This window comes from Pseudorca crassidens, chromosome 6 (assembly GCF_039906515.1).
Source record: "Pseudorca crassidens isolate mPseCra1 chromosome 6, mPseCra1.hap1, whole genome shotgun sequence".
NCBI classification, from domain to species: domain Eukaryota; kingdom Metazoa; phylum Chordata; class Mammalia; order Artiodactyla; family Delphinidae; genus Pseudorca; species Pseudorca crassidens.
This window is the reverse complement of record NC_090301.1, coordinates 78,352,553-78,368,757: the sequence shown is the minus strand read 5'-3', so window position 1 is coordinate 78,368,757 and position 16,205 is coordinate 78,352,553. Positions and strand designations below refer to the sequence as shown.

At 41.5% G+C, this 16,205-nt stretch overlaps 1 protein-coding gene across 7 annotated transcripts in view; it reads right to left on the bottom strand.

Moving 5' to 3' along the window:
* The window catches only part of CACNB4 (calcium voltage-gated channel auxiliary subunit beta 4), a 268,460-nt gene that overhangs the window by 6,247 nt on the left and 246,008 nt on the right, over nt 1-16,205 (bottom strand). For all 7 annotated transcript variants that reach the window (XM_067741968.1, XM_067741969.1, XM_067741972.1 and 4 more), the window contains 2 exons: nt 13,877-13,972; nt 666-851 (listed from right to left, as the gene is read on the bottom strand). In XM_067741968.1, coding sequence (XP_067598069.1) covers nt 666-851; nt 13,877-13,972 — 282 coding nt within the window. The remainder of the gene's footprint in view (nt 1-665; nt 852-13,876; nt 13,973-16,205) is intronic.

The window sequence follows — 16,205 nt, the reverse complement described above, 5'->3', positions numbered from 1 at the left end:
ATTCACTACTGTTTCCAAACAAGGCGACTCTACTTATGTGCATGTTTTGTTTGGGCAAGCTAGGGGACAGGCCCCGCAGCCTCGGGGGGAAGGGTTAGGTAAGGGTGGCCATAAGGTCCATCTGTCTCATATACCTTACTTAGCTAGCCCTGTGCCTGACAGTGCCACCACTGTATAATCCTTAAGAAGTGACACGGAGAGGTAATGGACAGTTGCATAGTAGGTAGAAAGTTTCTTAGCAGGGTTTAGACACAGGAGGGATGAATTTACCTAGGTAAAAGCCATTATAAATTAACAGAGGAGAAAGTTCTAAGGAAAACGCCACTCTCAGGGTAACTTTGTCTAGGGCAGATCATAATTAGGTAACACGTTTTGAGCTTGTAAAATAGTCTGTATTTGTAAAAATGTAAAATAGTCTGTATCTGTTAGAATCAATGTAGCCAAAAATGTGAATCTGAAGAATTTTGTTGCCAAGACTTCAGAGCAAGTATATGAACCAAAGTGATTTGAGTTTGTAAAAATGTGAAATAGTCTATATGATTAGGCAATACTTTAGATTTTTAATATAGTAACGCATGGCTCTCTAGGCCACTCCCAGTTTCCATCTCAGTCAAGTTTCCTATAGAACCTTAAATGTAAGGTTGTAAGAGCACAAGTGACACTACCTGTAACCCAGAAATTGCTGTGGGGTATGGTGAGAGTGCTGTTGAGCCCAAATTCCTTCCAAGCAGTGGGGTCATGGGGGTGCTACTGGTCGTGTGAGTGGCACGCCAGTAGGCCTCAAGGTATTCTCCCAGATGTTCACACGCATCCTCCAGCTGGTTTTCATCCAGTATAACATCAAACATTTCCTATAGATGACAAGGAAAATCCATTTTATTTCTACTTCAGGTTTTAGGCAATGAAACCTAAAATTTCACTGCATGCGGATAATATTGTTTCTAATGCCCAGTAGCAAATATCAAACTTGAGGGGCTGTACTGGAAGTTGCTAAAGTTAAAGTCAAGTGAAGAACTGCACAGTTAACCATGTACAAATTTGGACATTCACATAAAAATGGGAAAGCTCATCAAATATTTGGATCTTTCATTGAGAAAAAAAGAAGATGAGGTACATGTAAAAGTGTTCTAAGGAGAATAGAGTGAAAACACATATGTATTCACATCTTTATCCATATATTCCTATAGATACTTACTGAATACATTCTTTTATATACCATATAAAAGTTTTGAATTATACTTCAGAACAAGAGAGAAGCAAGTTAATGGTACGGAAAGAGGAGTTCTAAAAATGTTTTGGTAACAAATGTATCACTGGAATAAACATTTCATCTCCCAAAGTAACTATGTTGGAGGAAATAACATTTACTTAGGTAATTTTTAGAATGTTGGTGAAAATGTTATCTGCTATCTGTCTCGTGGTAAAGCAACACGAAAGGTTTAGGATCAATAGTAGAAAACCACAGTATAGTGACTTCTGCTACCGGAGGATCACTGTGTGAAATGGTTAAAAAAGAACAAGAACGAATACTTGATTGCAGTGGTGGTAGGCAGGGAGTTGGGGGGTAGTTCGCCCAAGAAGTATCTGGGGTCCGTGTTTCTGACAGTAAGGACTTTGTCCAACACCTGTTCTATAATCAGGAAGTTGTTCTTCAGCCCCAAAGGAGCAGAGTGGCCCCTCTGTCACTGCAGTGTGGTCAGGAACACAGAATATAACCGGGACACAGATTCCCTGGAGGGACAGTCAGATAACCGTGGCACCTCATAAAGAGAAAAGCCATTCCATGGGTAAGTGAAAGCACACCCCTGACTTTCAGCCTCTGAATCCACTTCTTCCCTCTTGCACCACTTCCACCTGCTTTTACAAGCTCATTTTACCCAAAGAAGGAGCTCCCAGTAATAAATCAAATACAGGGTTACTGCCATCAACGCTTGATGCGGCAGGTGGACTGTAGGTTTGTAACAACTGGATGACTCTGAGTTGGTGTGGGTCAGCTGACTCACTCTCATCAGCACGAGGGCTCCCTGGAGCAGAAGTCACCATGGAAACAATCTCTCTCCCAACATTAACTCTTTGAATGTTTTTTTCATCACGTTGATCTTTACTGAATATTTTGACCCTAATTTGCAAAGCAGTTTCAAAGTCCTTGGAGCAGTGAGATACGTTTAGCAACTAGGAAAGAAATAAGGTGGCTTCAGCCTAAACCGACTGGTGTTTGAGAAGACTCAGCCAGTTGAAGTCATGTAGAAACCATTCCCCCACAAGAACACTTATTAGTGGATTTCAGATGGGTTTTCGCATATTTTATTCATTCATAAAGTGTTTACTCGGTACCTATTCTGTGCTAAGCATTGTGGGTATACTGTGGCAAAGAAAACAGACTTCATCCCTATGCTCAAGAAGCATCCAGTCTCGGGGGAGAGACAAGTATTAAAATCCATAATACCCTACATCAGACCAGGACTTTAATTCAGAACAACAGAGACTGAGCCAGTGAATGTTCAGAGCTGCAGCTTAAAGTTCTGGATTTAGAAGGAGGCCCAGAGAGATATGTGAAAGTTAAACTTATGAGGGAGAGGAAATTATAAGTCAAAGAATTCTATCTGTAGAGGGAAGAGAAAAAACAAAGAGGAGCAAAGACACAATGGAAGAGACGATAGAGCCCATGAGAGAACAGGAAAACAGCTAGTTCCTACAGTGTCAGTCAACATACATCCTTACAATAAATCCTCTTTCCACTAAAGCAAATCAAGGGAGTGTCTGTCTCCTGCAATCAAAAGCTCCCTCCCCCCATTAATCTAAGCCGTCAACAGTTACAAACAGAGACTCTGAGAAATGTCCCTAATGCTCTGATACACACATTGCATCCTCTGATAGCACTGCAGTGCTAACTTGAGTGGAACGAGAACAGCCCCATCCCAAAGGGCGTGCACAGACTCAGACAGATGACACAGGAAGAAGAAAGAGGAAACCGCGCAGCAATGGAACAAGGGACCACTCTGTCGGCCAATCCAGGCTAAAATCGTCCACAAATTCTATTTGATCTGGAGTCTGCTGTTTACATAGTGTTATTTATGTTAACTGTATAATTCAATTAGGTAGATCTCATTCTTTAATGTGGGATCTCAACAATGTGTAATCTCAACACGTCATTTCCTTGCTTTCATAAGGTCCCAAGTTAATGAACCCTCCAGGGACACTTGGACTGAGGGTTCTAACTATTACAGCCAGGATTGCAAAGTCCAGAGAGGGTAAAACAAGGTAAGCAGTCCTCATTGCAGAGTGTTATTTGAAAGAGTTTTTTTTATCTCCCTGGCTGTTCCACATGTTACATGGTCAGGGCTTCAGACACAATTAAACATACACTTAATTACAAGTAGTTTTAATAAAGTACTTCTCTTTGCCAATGGATCGAATTTGTATATATCAGCACATGGCTGTTTGCTGAAGCCTCAATCATTTCTAGGAAACTAAGCTTTTGCACTGCTAAAAAGACAGCTATATGATAGAAGATGATCTGAAATTGCTTTTAGGCTTTCAAAAGCACAGAGCAAAGCAAATTTCAGCCTCTGAATGAATACTGACATATGCGGCTTATTTCCAACTAAGAGGAATCTCACAGCCTGGATATCTGTGACAATTTTTCTTTTCAACTCTTTAGGAAATAACACAGCTGATTAGACCAGAGTGTTAGGAAATGAGGATAAGGGAGAAAAAAAAATTTTTTTAATTATACAAAGAGAAATTCAACGAAAAGCAGCCGAATGAATTATGCAAACCAATTTTTCATAAATTTAAAAGTTTGGGCTTCCCTGGTGGCACAGTGGTTAAGAATCTGACTGTCAATTCAGGGAACATGGGTTCGTGCCCTGGTCCAGGAAGATCCCACATGCCGCGGAGCAATTGAGCCCCTGCGCCACAGCTACTGAGCCCATGCGCCACAACTACTGAGCCCGTGTGTCACAACTACTGAAGCCCATGCCCACAACTACTGAAGCCTGCGCGCCTAGAGCCCGTGCTCTGCAACAGAGAAGCCACCACAATGAGAAGCCCGAGTGCTCCAACGACGAGTAGACCCTGCTCGCCACAACTAGAGAAAGCCCCGGTGCAGCAACGAAGACCCAACGCAGCCAAAAATAAATAAATAAAATAAATAAATTTATTAAAAAAAAAAATGTTCAAGCCTAGCTAGCTCCTTACTGTGTAATACGTGAAGCCTCCAGCATGGGATATGGATGCAGAGAGCTATCTAATCAGGAGAAGAGGGTGTGGGTAATGGGACAGTCACGGGCAGTGAACAATTACCCACTCAGTGATACCATGCTCTTGGGACTGCTGGAGATAAGGGTAACGCTGAGTTGTTTTCAAAGCACCGTACAGACACAGCACGCGCCTCTGACATTTTGTGATGGGGTATTTTCTTCAGCTGAGGTGGGCAGAAATAATGTGGCTTCCAAAGTAAATAAGGAGTGAACAGAGGAGTCAAAACAAATCACCAGAAAACCAGGCAGAGTAGGTCCCTTTTCTGGACAACCTCTTTCAGAAAAATGAAAAACTAAAGCATTAGAAATAACAAGAGTGAAAAACTAGCTTATGCAGTGGTCCAGAGAACAAAAATGACAGGGAAGAAAGGGAAAGATTGAAGCTGAATAAAATGGGAATGAAGAAAATCTGCAATAGCTTTTAAAAATTTTTTTAAGTATTTAAAGATCTGTCTAGTTCTTCATTCATAGAGTATCACAAACGTTCCTAAGGAAGGCACCTGAATTAGAGCAACCAACCATCCTGGTTTGCCGGGGACTGAGTGTTTCTGGGTACTTGGGACTATCAGTGCCAAAATCTGGAAAACTGGGGAGAAATGGAATGGTCAGTCACCCTAGTTTTTAGAAAAAATGGAGCACATTTCAGTTCCTACATTGACAACTGGAACAGGTTCCATTTATTTCTTTTACATTCTCTTGGGAGGGAAGATATAGAGAGAGTGGGCACGTCTTTCTTTATGACTGTGAAATATATACTTTCTAGCAAAGAGGGAGAATTTCATTAAAACAAACATAATTTCTTATATGTTTTATCTAGGAGTTGTTATTAAACATTTTTAAATAAAAAGTTTGTAAAACTTAGAAATTAATTTTGCAGTTTAATCTTAACTTTTTAAAAAAGTTGGTGCATTACTGAATATTAGCTAGCCAGGGGATTAAATATATACAAACTCTCCCATGGTATATGCATTGCTTTACATTTATTTGTTGTGCAGAGATAAAACCTCATATGGGGCATCTTTCCTATTTCTAAGTGGAGAAAAGAAATAATAGGGGTGAGCACACTTTTACTTCTTTGTTATTGGAATATAGAGCTCCTAAATCTGCCACCATTAAAAAAAAAAAAAAAGACCGGCAAGTACTATTCAGTGAAATAATATGGCTGAATGGCAAATATGCAATGCTAATTATAAAATAACCAACCAATGTTTCTTTCATATTAAAATTGTATTCTTTATATTATTAAAGCTTTTGAATTCCTGAGTGCTCAACTCACTGGTCAACTAGTGATAGGAAACTAAGTTAAAGGGATTTTGAAAGATTTAGGAGATCTCATGGGGATAAAGGAAAGCCTACCAATATCATGGGGCTCTAGCAGTTAGTTTCAGGCACAGTTTCCACTTTAATGAGCCAAAAGGGAAAGACAATCAGAATTCCTGACACTGATGGGTGGGGAAAACATGAAGGCAAAGAATACAGTGACTTTGACCCCTTCTAGTTCCTCTCTTTTAATGATCTGTGACATTCATTCTGAAACCAACCACATTTTTCTCACCACACCCATCCATCCTGTCCGTTCTTTTTTTTTTAAAGATGGTCCTGCTTTTTATTTATTTATTTATTTGACCACGCTGTGTGGCTTATGGGATCTTAGTTCCCTGACCAGGGATTAAATCTGGGGCCATGGCAGTGAAAGCTCTGAGTCCTAACCACTGGACCGCCAGGGAACTCCCATCCTGTCCACTCTTATTCTTCAAAGATTATAACAACATTTACCCATGCTACTGTCTGCAGAAAAGGCACCCAGTGTTTTTGTTAAGTCCATATTAATCCAATGCTTTACATCACAGTACTGAAGTATCCCTAACTTGGTATATCTAAGTTGGGTGGCTGAAATTCCTGCAAGAGTAGTCGCTTTAGGACTGAGAGAAACTAGATCCCATGTGGCCTTGTTTCATGAAGGAAACATCTGAAATCAATTATTCTCTTTTTTCAAAAGTAATGTTGTGAATTAAACTATGCCATCCAGAGGCTCTGTAATAATGAATGCACCAATGGGGATGGCGTTTCAGGTAGGTGAATTCACACAATTCTAAATAATTTAAATAAAATTACTGGAAAAGGGCGGTGGAAAATTACTACCATGATAGCAATACTATTGTGATAGGATACTGAGCACCGCCACTCACTTCGGAGTTCCTGTGTTTAATAAATCTGAGTCCATTCAGCAATGGAAAATGAAGAGTGACAGAAGAGAATGACCATGGTTACTGTAACGTTAGAGGGTTGCAAGACTGTGGAGGAGACACACTCCCCTCTAGCAGACAGAGCGGTCAATGTCATTTTATACGCACAGAAAAATTACAGAGCTCAAAGAACCAGGGTGAGCTTTTGGTAACACAAACCAGCATGTAGCTAAGTAGGATGAAAGGATTACATTTCATTTATATATTCAATTGTCTGCCTGTCTGCTTTTCTCACCATGCATTACGTAGCTCTTGTGACCACAGTACTGGGGCAATTTGAACTTTGCGCTTCTTAAAATGTACTATTTTCAACTTCTCTGAAAAGGAAAAGGGCACCAATACCTGGTAGAAGCAAAATGAAATCCAACACTATAGAGTACAGAAGGCTATTCCAAATGCAAATTCAGGCTGGTCATATAAAACTACATATATGAAAAGGGCTTATGGGTTCTAGTCTCACAAACCCCTTTTCTTTCTGCATCCCAACTTTTTTTTTTTTTTTAATATAAATTTCTTTCTTTATTTTTGGCTGCGTTGGGTCTCTGCTGCTGCGTGCGGGCTTTCTCTAGTTGCAGCGAGCGGGGGCTACTCTTCGTTGTGGTGTGCGGGCTTCTCACTTAGGTGGCTTCTCTTGTTGCGGAGCACGGGCTCTAGGCACACGGGCTCAGTAGCTGTGGCTCGCGGGCTCTAGAGCACAGGCTCAGTAGTTGTGGCGCACAGGCTTAGTTGCTCCGCGGCATGTGGGATCTTCCCAGACCAAGGATCGAACCCGTGTCCCCTGCATTGGCAGGCGGATTCTTAACCACTGCGCCACCAGGGAAGCCCCATCCCAACTTTTCTTTTGTGAATCCAGAGCAGGCAATGAAGGAAAGTCCCTCCCTCTTCCAGAGTAGAACTATTCAGTAGCCCATCCTCCCAGCTCATCTTTCTGTCTGTGGCAGATTAAAAATGGCCACAAGTTCTTTGACACTCCCTGCATAGAGACGGAGGGTTTATGTCCCCTCTCCTTGCATCTGAGCAGCCTCTACGTTCCCTTGACTAGCAGAAGGCTGTGGAAGTGATACTGAGCCAATATCCAAGCCCAGTATCTAAGTTAAAGGGAGTGGAATACTTGCTCTCGGAGCCCTGGGAGCTGCCATGTAAGAAGCTCATATTCCTGTTGGAAAGATCTCATGGAAGAGCCCTGAGACCACGCGGAGACGGAGAGGAGCTGGCTGAGCCCAGCCTTCCAACCATTCCTGCTAAGGGACCAGGTCAGCCACCAGCTGAGTACCACCAAGTGGTTGTCATTTGAAGTCACTAAGTTTTGGGGTAGTTCGGTGCACAGAAATAGGTAACCAGAACCTTGTCCTAGAAGAAGGATGGCAACTTTGGTGGGCTGTCTACATTGGGCCTGCCTCCTGCTTCTATAAACAAAATTTGACTGGAACACTTGTATTTGTTTACATACTGTGTGTGGCTGCTTTCCTGCTACCAAGGCAGAGTTGTGTAGTTTTGTGAAGAAGACCACATGGCCCACAAAGCCTAAAATATTTACTATATGGCTCTTTACTGAAAAAGTTTGCTGACCCCACTCTTACAAGAAGCCTCACCCATGAAACCCATGATTCTCTCTACAGGAGAATACATAATAGCCCGTCTGTTGCCATTCACTCTCTAAAGTCTTGCTAGATGAGGAGACAGAGATCTTACCCTGGCTTTGCCCAAGGTGCATGACCTTTGGAAAGCCAGTTCACCTCTCTTGGTTTCAGTCCCCTCATTTGTAACATGAGACTTTCCTTAGAACTGTGCCATGAAACACTAAAATGGTTCTATAGTCAAAATTCAGGGGAAGCACTGTACACGACATATCTTAATGGAGATATAAAATGCTCATTAGCACATTAAGGCTCTTGTTGTAAAGAAACCAGTCTACGTTTGTTTACTTAGGTGTTTTCTCAAACATTTTTGGTACCAAAGTGCTTTCCACCTGTTGACATTGCATATGGAACCTGTAGTGGGAAGAACGCACTCCAGGAAATACTACACAGGGTGCTTTCCAAGTTCCCTTTTTGCTTCAATAGTCCCTGAGTTCTTTTTTCTGGCTATAGAGTCAACTTTTTTCAGTACTCTTTTAGACTTCCCTTTCTAAAGACTGTCGCCTTTAATTTCTTAGCAATGTGAGATTCCACCAGTGTAATTTGCTGACTTTTCAGATTGGAGACGCAGTGGCCAATTTAGCAAGTTGCAAATTCTCCTAGAGGAACTAAAATGACACAGTGATCACCCGTCTTTGGATGAAAATGATAATTATGGTCTTGAAGTAGGGTAGGGACAAATGCAGATACATTTTGAGACTACTACTGGTTTTCATAATCCAAAGATTTTTTTCGTGAATGCCAAAATAGAGTGTACAATTCCTTCTTAGCATTACAAATGCTATTCAAGCAATATTAAATGAACATGTTTAATAATGTAAAGTGTTTAGAAAATATTAAATACAAGGTAACCTTGCTTATCCAGACTGCTTGTTTAGAATTCCAGGTTATCGAACCAATTATATAAAACAAGGAAGTGTTTACCCTGCTGAAATAATGACAGGGTAAAGCTGCCTTCGCAGTGCATGAGGCTGTTGGAGATTCCTGACACGAGGACACATCCTAAGGCAGCTCACAGTATTATGTGCATTTAAGTGCACGTATCTTTTCTTGGTTCCAGCTATTTCAGATGTAACAGGTACTGTATACATACTCAACTATCAACTGTCTCAGCAGCTATAATACATCAATTTTAATAAGACACAAGTTATTTTCTCTACTAATTATTAGGAATAAATGTTAATAAACTCATTCTCATAAAAAGATCAAATTAAAAAGGAACAAGTTCAATTCACCTGAAATGCATCTCAAGGAATCACTTACTGAGACTTCTTATAACATTATTAACCAAAACTTGTGCAGATATTCATCTAAACCAGTGGTTCTCAACCAGGAGTGACGTTTTTCACTAAGGGGCATTTGACAACGTCTAAAGATATTTTTCGTTGCCACAACTTGGGGTTTGTTACTGGCCAGAGATGCTGCTAAAATCCTACAATGTACATACAGGACAGGTCCCTATAATAAAAAATTATTCAACCTACAGTGTCAATTGTGGAGCAACCCTGATCTAAATTTCTCTTTTAATCTAAAAAAGATTTATGAAGTAGTATCTGCAAGGATATTTATTTATTTATTTATTTGCAGTACGCGGGCCTCTCACTGTTGTGGCCTCTCCCATTGCGGAGCACAGGCTCCAGACGCGCAGGCCCAGAGGCCATGGCTCACGGGCCCAGCCGCTCCGCGGCATGTGGGATCCTCCCGGACCGGGGCACGAACCCGTGTCCCCTGCATCGGCAGGCGGACTCCCAACCACTGCGCCAGCAGGGAAGCCCTGCAAGGATATTTATGACCTAACAAATTGTTTGCCAAGAGTTGACTCAACCAATGGAACCTTTTTAGACTATCTGCTCCTTGAAGGCAGGAGCGTGCCTTTGTCTCTCTAGCACCTAGCAAGGTAACAGGCCTAAAGCTTAAATAATGTTTGCTGAGTGTATTTTAGTTCTCGCCAAGAAGGTTGATTGTAGGTGAGCTACACAGAATTGAAATGACTAAATATTTGAGTTTGTCTGGTTTAACCATATGGAGACATGGATACCACGTCTTCAGACGTGCCCACATGTCATTCTGTGAAACATCTTAATCATGTTTTGAAACAATAAGCATATTACTTGACTTGATATATCTTCTGCTTATGCTTATACTCTCCTTTTCCCTGGGCTCTAAACCCTCATGATTTCAATAACATGTCTGTGCTGATCACTTCCAAAATCTAGATAGAATCAGAGTGTCAGAGTTGGGAAGGGATGTTAGCTACCATAGCTTTCAGCCTTCACCAGAGGAGATTCCTTCCATGACACCTGACATCAGGTCCTAGAGCCCACTCCACCCGCATCCCTGCCACCAACTGAAGGCAATTAGAGACAAGCTCTCTACTTAGAAAGCCGTCCCATTCTTCTCAGCATTTGCATTTGAGCAGATGTGTGAAATGCCTTCCTCCTGTTGGGTGAGTCTGATCACTGTGTCAAGTGAAATTACACAGGCCTAACTGCCCTCAAGTCCCCCCAGATCTGCTTCCCCATACTCCCACAGATCTTAGCGCCACGTCTGGGACCTCACAGAACCAGCGCTGCCCTCACAGTGTGGATCTCTACATAAGAGAACTCAGACACGGCCAATGAGATCTGAGCTATGAATCCGTGTTTTTCCTTTTGTACCTTCCCTCTTCATTTTCCGCCATTTAAGCAGGTGGCAGGGTCTGTGCTTCCTTGTCTGGTGGGGGAGGGAGGTGTCTGTGGCAGGAAATTGCCAGCTCTCCATTTCTCCTTCAGGATTTTGTGTCCCCAAAGCCTAAATTGGTTGGAAACATTTTGTGCTAACTGCCTCTGGAAACAAAAGAAGGTGAGGATGCTTTTAGATACAACAAAAGCAGAGAGTTCCTTTAATAGTGACAAGAGGGGGGAAAAAGGAAGATACCTCCACTCTCTCAGACAGAGAAGAGAAGGGAGCTCTCTTGCCAATGTCCCAGAGAGGAGGGGCTATGAGTCTCCCAGCCTTGCCAAAGACCCCCTGTTCCCGATAAGGTCTGATGCAGCACAGCCTCCATCCTTAAGGACCACGTGGATTTGGTCAATGAATAGGTTGTCTGCATTGGAACTCTCCCCCTCACTCCCTCAACTTCCCGCCAGCCCCACCCTTTGTCTTTGTTCAGCCCGCCCTGGATTAGGGTAAAGGCAGCTGCAAGCCTGGCTAAACATCCTGCCTGCCCAGTGGGCTAAGGGGTCAAAGTAGAAAATGAGCCATTTCTTGCACATCGAAGTTGGGGGCCAGAGATCCATCTACACTACACAGCTATGTGTACCAGTGGAGCAGTACGGTGGACAGAGCTTTGCTGGAGTCAGACAAAGCAGTTGAATCTTGGGGCCCACTTATTTTTTTTTAATTTTTATATTGCAGCACAGTTGATTAACAATTGTGACCTCCAACAAATTTCTTAGTGGGGACTTAGCTTTCTCCTGTAGGAAGTAAGGATAGTATTATCTACTGTGGCGGTCATAGAGGTGCATGCCGAGACTTCCCCTGGAGTGAGAACCTGCTGTGCTGAGTGCAGTCAGCAGACAGCCTTGGGCTGCTGCGCCTTCGGGATCCACCAGGGCATTCAAGCAATGACCTGCTCTCCCCAGGCTGCTCCCAGCCACCACCTGAGCACAGCACGTGGACTAGAGCCTAAATGTTTCTGCCCAACATGAGGCTCCTCTAGTGCTCTGGGAAGTCCCCAGCTCCAAGTGGGAGATTTTCTCAAGGCTACATCACAGTCTGAGGCTCCTCCTACCCACTTTTTCCTTCCCCTTTTCCTTTCACAGAGTCAGAACTACATCAGGTCTGAAGGCTGTCCCTGCCAGTTCTGTCCCTGTTCCCTTTTTCCTCTCATAGGCATTTTCCCTAATAAATCTGTACTTTGAATTCCACTTAAGTGTCTGCTTCCCAGAAGACCCAAACTGATATAACTATCCTTAGAAAACTGTTCTAAAAATTGGAAACAATAGCATAGTTCCTGTCTTTTGGTAGCTGCTAAAAAAAGGTTAGCTTCCTTCAACTGGGAGGCATTAGAGTCAGGGACTGGGTAATACATTCTCCTATATTCGCTCAGTGCTTTAATCATACATTCCATTGTGTAAGTGGACTTCAATAGTCAGCAATGCGTCTGTCTAACTACAATTAGACTTAAAATAGGACTCCAGACTCCGAGCTATCCAAATTATCTGCAAGCAGATAACCAGGCGTGTGTGTGTGTGTGTGTGTGTGTGTGTGTGTGTGTGTGTGTGTGTGTGTGTGTGTGTGTGTGTGTGTGTGTGTGTGAATAGGTGGGTTCGATTGGGGAGAAAATTGGCTTCGGAGCCAGACAGATCTAAATCTAATCCTAATTTGCTGTGTGACCTTAAGGAAATCCCTTAACCTCTCTGTCTTCAGTCACCTCAACTATATAATGGGGATAATACTGCCCTACCTTACTAAGTAACTGTGAGGGTTAGAGATAGTAACTGTGAGGGTTAGAGATAATCTATATAAAGCACCTAGCACAGTGTCTGGCCCATTGTAAGCATCTAATAAAAGAACGCATTGCCTGTACATCCTTATTCTTACCCTGTACTCTTATTGCCTGTACATCCTTTCATTCATTTGATATTTATCGTGGGCCTAGTATGATAGGAACTTGAGACACAACAGTGAACCAGATAGGCACAGATCCTTGCAGAGCCTGACAGGTAGGCATGGCACAGCACAAAGTACATCCAGTAATTATAACAGAAACACTTAGATGGTGCTTATTATGTGCTAGGTACTGTTCTAAGAGCTCTACTACACATTCACTCATTGACACTTTACACCAAACCAACGAGGTCGGTATTTGCTCAAGATTACATAACTAGGGATGTAATCCTTAGTGTAGATTAGTATGGATTTGAACCCAGGCAGTCTGGATCCAGAGTCTGTACTTTTAACAGCTATGCTGTGTTGCTTCTCTAAACACTTGAATTGAATTTTATGATTCCACAGAGCATGAATGATCCTTACATAAGCATATAACAAAATCTAGTGAATTAAATCAGTAGGAAAAACAGTTATTTCCTTCAGAGAAACACAGGCGCAGAAATAGTAAGTCAGCCGAGCAGGTGTAGACATTGGTGACCCACACGGTAGCAGTTACCACCCCTACCCCCCCACCTCCTCGCCATTTGCTCAGCTTTGAACTCAGCAGCTGTTTTCTGGTAATGGCATTAGAAGAAAAGTTGCTCTAATATGGTTTTTCATCTTACTTAACCCTGACCTTTTCATCTGCTATAACCACAGGGCTCTTCTAGTTCTAATAAATTCTCAATTTTCAATGTCATAATCTATTATGCCTCTAGGAACTTTCTGTCAGAAAAGTTAAAGGAGTCAAATCAGTATGTTTTATTTGTTGTTTTCTTTTCATAAAAGTGTCCACATGACTGCATTAAATAGTTTGCTGACTGTTTGCAAGGCAATCAAGGTGGCAGTAAGGACATCAGACCCTGGACACCGACTTCATTTCTTATTACGTGGCAGACACCACACAGCTCTGGATGCCTGGGTAAGCCAACATGACAGCAGCAGTCTGTTCCAAGAAATCCTTTAGATATATGACAACATACCATCATCGTGACGATTCTAGAATAAAAATGACAATGCTAATATGATAAAAACAAAACCTACCAACCTCTCCTAACTAGTCAAGAATGATTAAGACAAAAAAAATGATTGTACTTACAGGGGGACATTGTGCAAGTTTATCAGCTGCCACCAGTTGAACATTTAAGTGTTTACTTTGGGACTTTCCTCTAGATTTAATCAACCGCTGTAAAACCTGATAGAAGAAGACATGAATCTGAGATACTGTCAATGAGCTGAAAGAAAACCAAATAAATCCAGACCTTTTTTCATAGTCTACTTAGCCTAAGTATTAATAGGGAGGAAATACAATATAACAAGTCATATATATATATATATATATATATATAAACTCTGTAATGACATCAGCCACTTACACTAGCTTTCAGTTATAGTGGATTTGACATGTTCATCCTATTCTCGCTCCATGTGAGGTCTTGGTGGGATCTGGAGTTCCCACCCTAGATTTTACCCAGAGATTTCAAAGAGAGCCCTGCAAAAGTGCAGGCACTGATCTGTACCAGGTCATTTATGTCCAAATTTAGTTCAGTAATATTTTGGTTCACTATCTCAATGTCAGATAAATATAAGAGTTACATATATTTGACCCTTTGTGTCACTGATAATTAAGGCATTCCAGTCTAATCTTACATTAAAGGACAATTTCATGATCGACATCTAGGCAGAACATCTGTACTGGTGTATTGCTACGTATAAACCAGGGATATACCTATGTCTTTTGGGCACTGCTGTAACTGCATTTTTCCATATACTCATCTTTCCCTTAATATTTTTTTTAGCAGAAGTAAGACCCTTCCCCCCAACTACTACTAATCTATGAGGCTCAATGATATCTCAGCACATATATCCACAGGAGTCCCCGTTCCTGCACTTATGGAGCCCACGGTGACTGGGGCGAGAGGGGTTGAAATCTATTCCACTGCAGTAAGGGTGCTTGAATCCCCTTCAGTTCTGGGTCAAAGAGATTCCAAGTGCTCAAGGCATTTTCAATCGATTTTAATGATTCCCCAAAGGTCCTGGTTTGGTCAGGATTCCCAAGCTCATCCTGCACAGAACCAGTGCCTGTAGAGATGGAAGGCTGAGAAGCTCAGAAGCATTGGGAAGGGCACATTCTCTACCTGTGAGAGGAGACCCCTGTTCTGGCTGGAAGTTGAATTGGCATTTAAGCAAGAAAATGCACTCCTAGGGCCACTGAAAAGAAGCTGATTGTTAAGGTAGTACCTCCCAAGGGTATCCATTTCATATTAACTTTTTAGAACATCATCACTTTTTAAAATCTAATTATTTATTGGCCACGCCACGTGGCATGAGGGATTTTAGTTCCCCGACCAGTGATTGAACCCATGCCCCCTGCAGTGGAAGCATGGAGTCCTAACCTCTGGACCACCAGGGAATTCCCCATCATCACTTTTTTTTTTTTTCAAATTTCGATATTTATTTTTAAAAGCAATCTCATTGTACTCTTAGTTTTTATAAATGCATAATCTATTTTTTAAAATTTATTTATTTTTAATTTTTATTGGAGTATAGTTGATTTACCATGTTCTGTTAGTTTCAGGTGTACAGCAAAGTGAATCTGTTATACATATACATATATCCACTCTTTTTTGGATTCTTTTCCCATATAGGCCATTACAGAGTATTGAGTAGAGTTCCCTATGCTATATAGTAGGTCCTTACTAGTTACCTATTTTATATATATAGTAGTGCGTATCTGTCAATCCCAATCTTCCAATTTATCTCTCCCCCCACTACCGCCCTGGCCCATCATCACTTTTTAAAATTAAAGAACACCCAAGTCAAAAGGGACCACTTTGAGGCTGTGTCACTTTTTTTTTTATCTCCCCCATTGGCATAAAGATACATGGCAGACATGACATTGTGCTCAACCACAGAACAACTATACTCCTTGAAGAACCCAACCTAAGCACAAATTAAGGGTCTATAAAGTTTCCATGAGAGATTTTATACAGTGATGTTTGACTTATATGATAAATATATATGTACTTTTTTTTAAACATCTTTATTGGAGTATAATTGCTTTACATATATATGTACTTCTTGAACTATGTACTTTCTCAACTGGGGCGAGAACATAGGTGATACAAGAATCAATATTACCTAAGAGATTTACCAAGAGAGAACCTAAAGTCTCTGAAAAGCCAGACTTTACTTTTCCTCACCTTAGTTCTTTTTGTTTTTATTATACTCTTGCATAACTGCCCAGTTTGGGAACCACAATAGACACTGAGCTTCTTGAAGGAATAAACAATTCTTTATGTGCTATCTCAAAATTTCTAGAACCTGTACAGAACAGGTGAATTAAAAACTGCTCATTAAAAGGGTCTCAACAAGACATTCTCCTTGCCCACTAACAAAAATGCACAGAGCAAAAAATATTTCAGAAG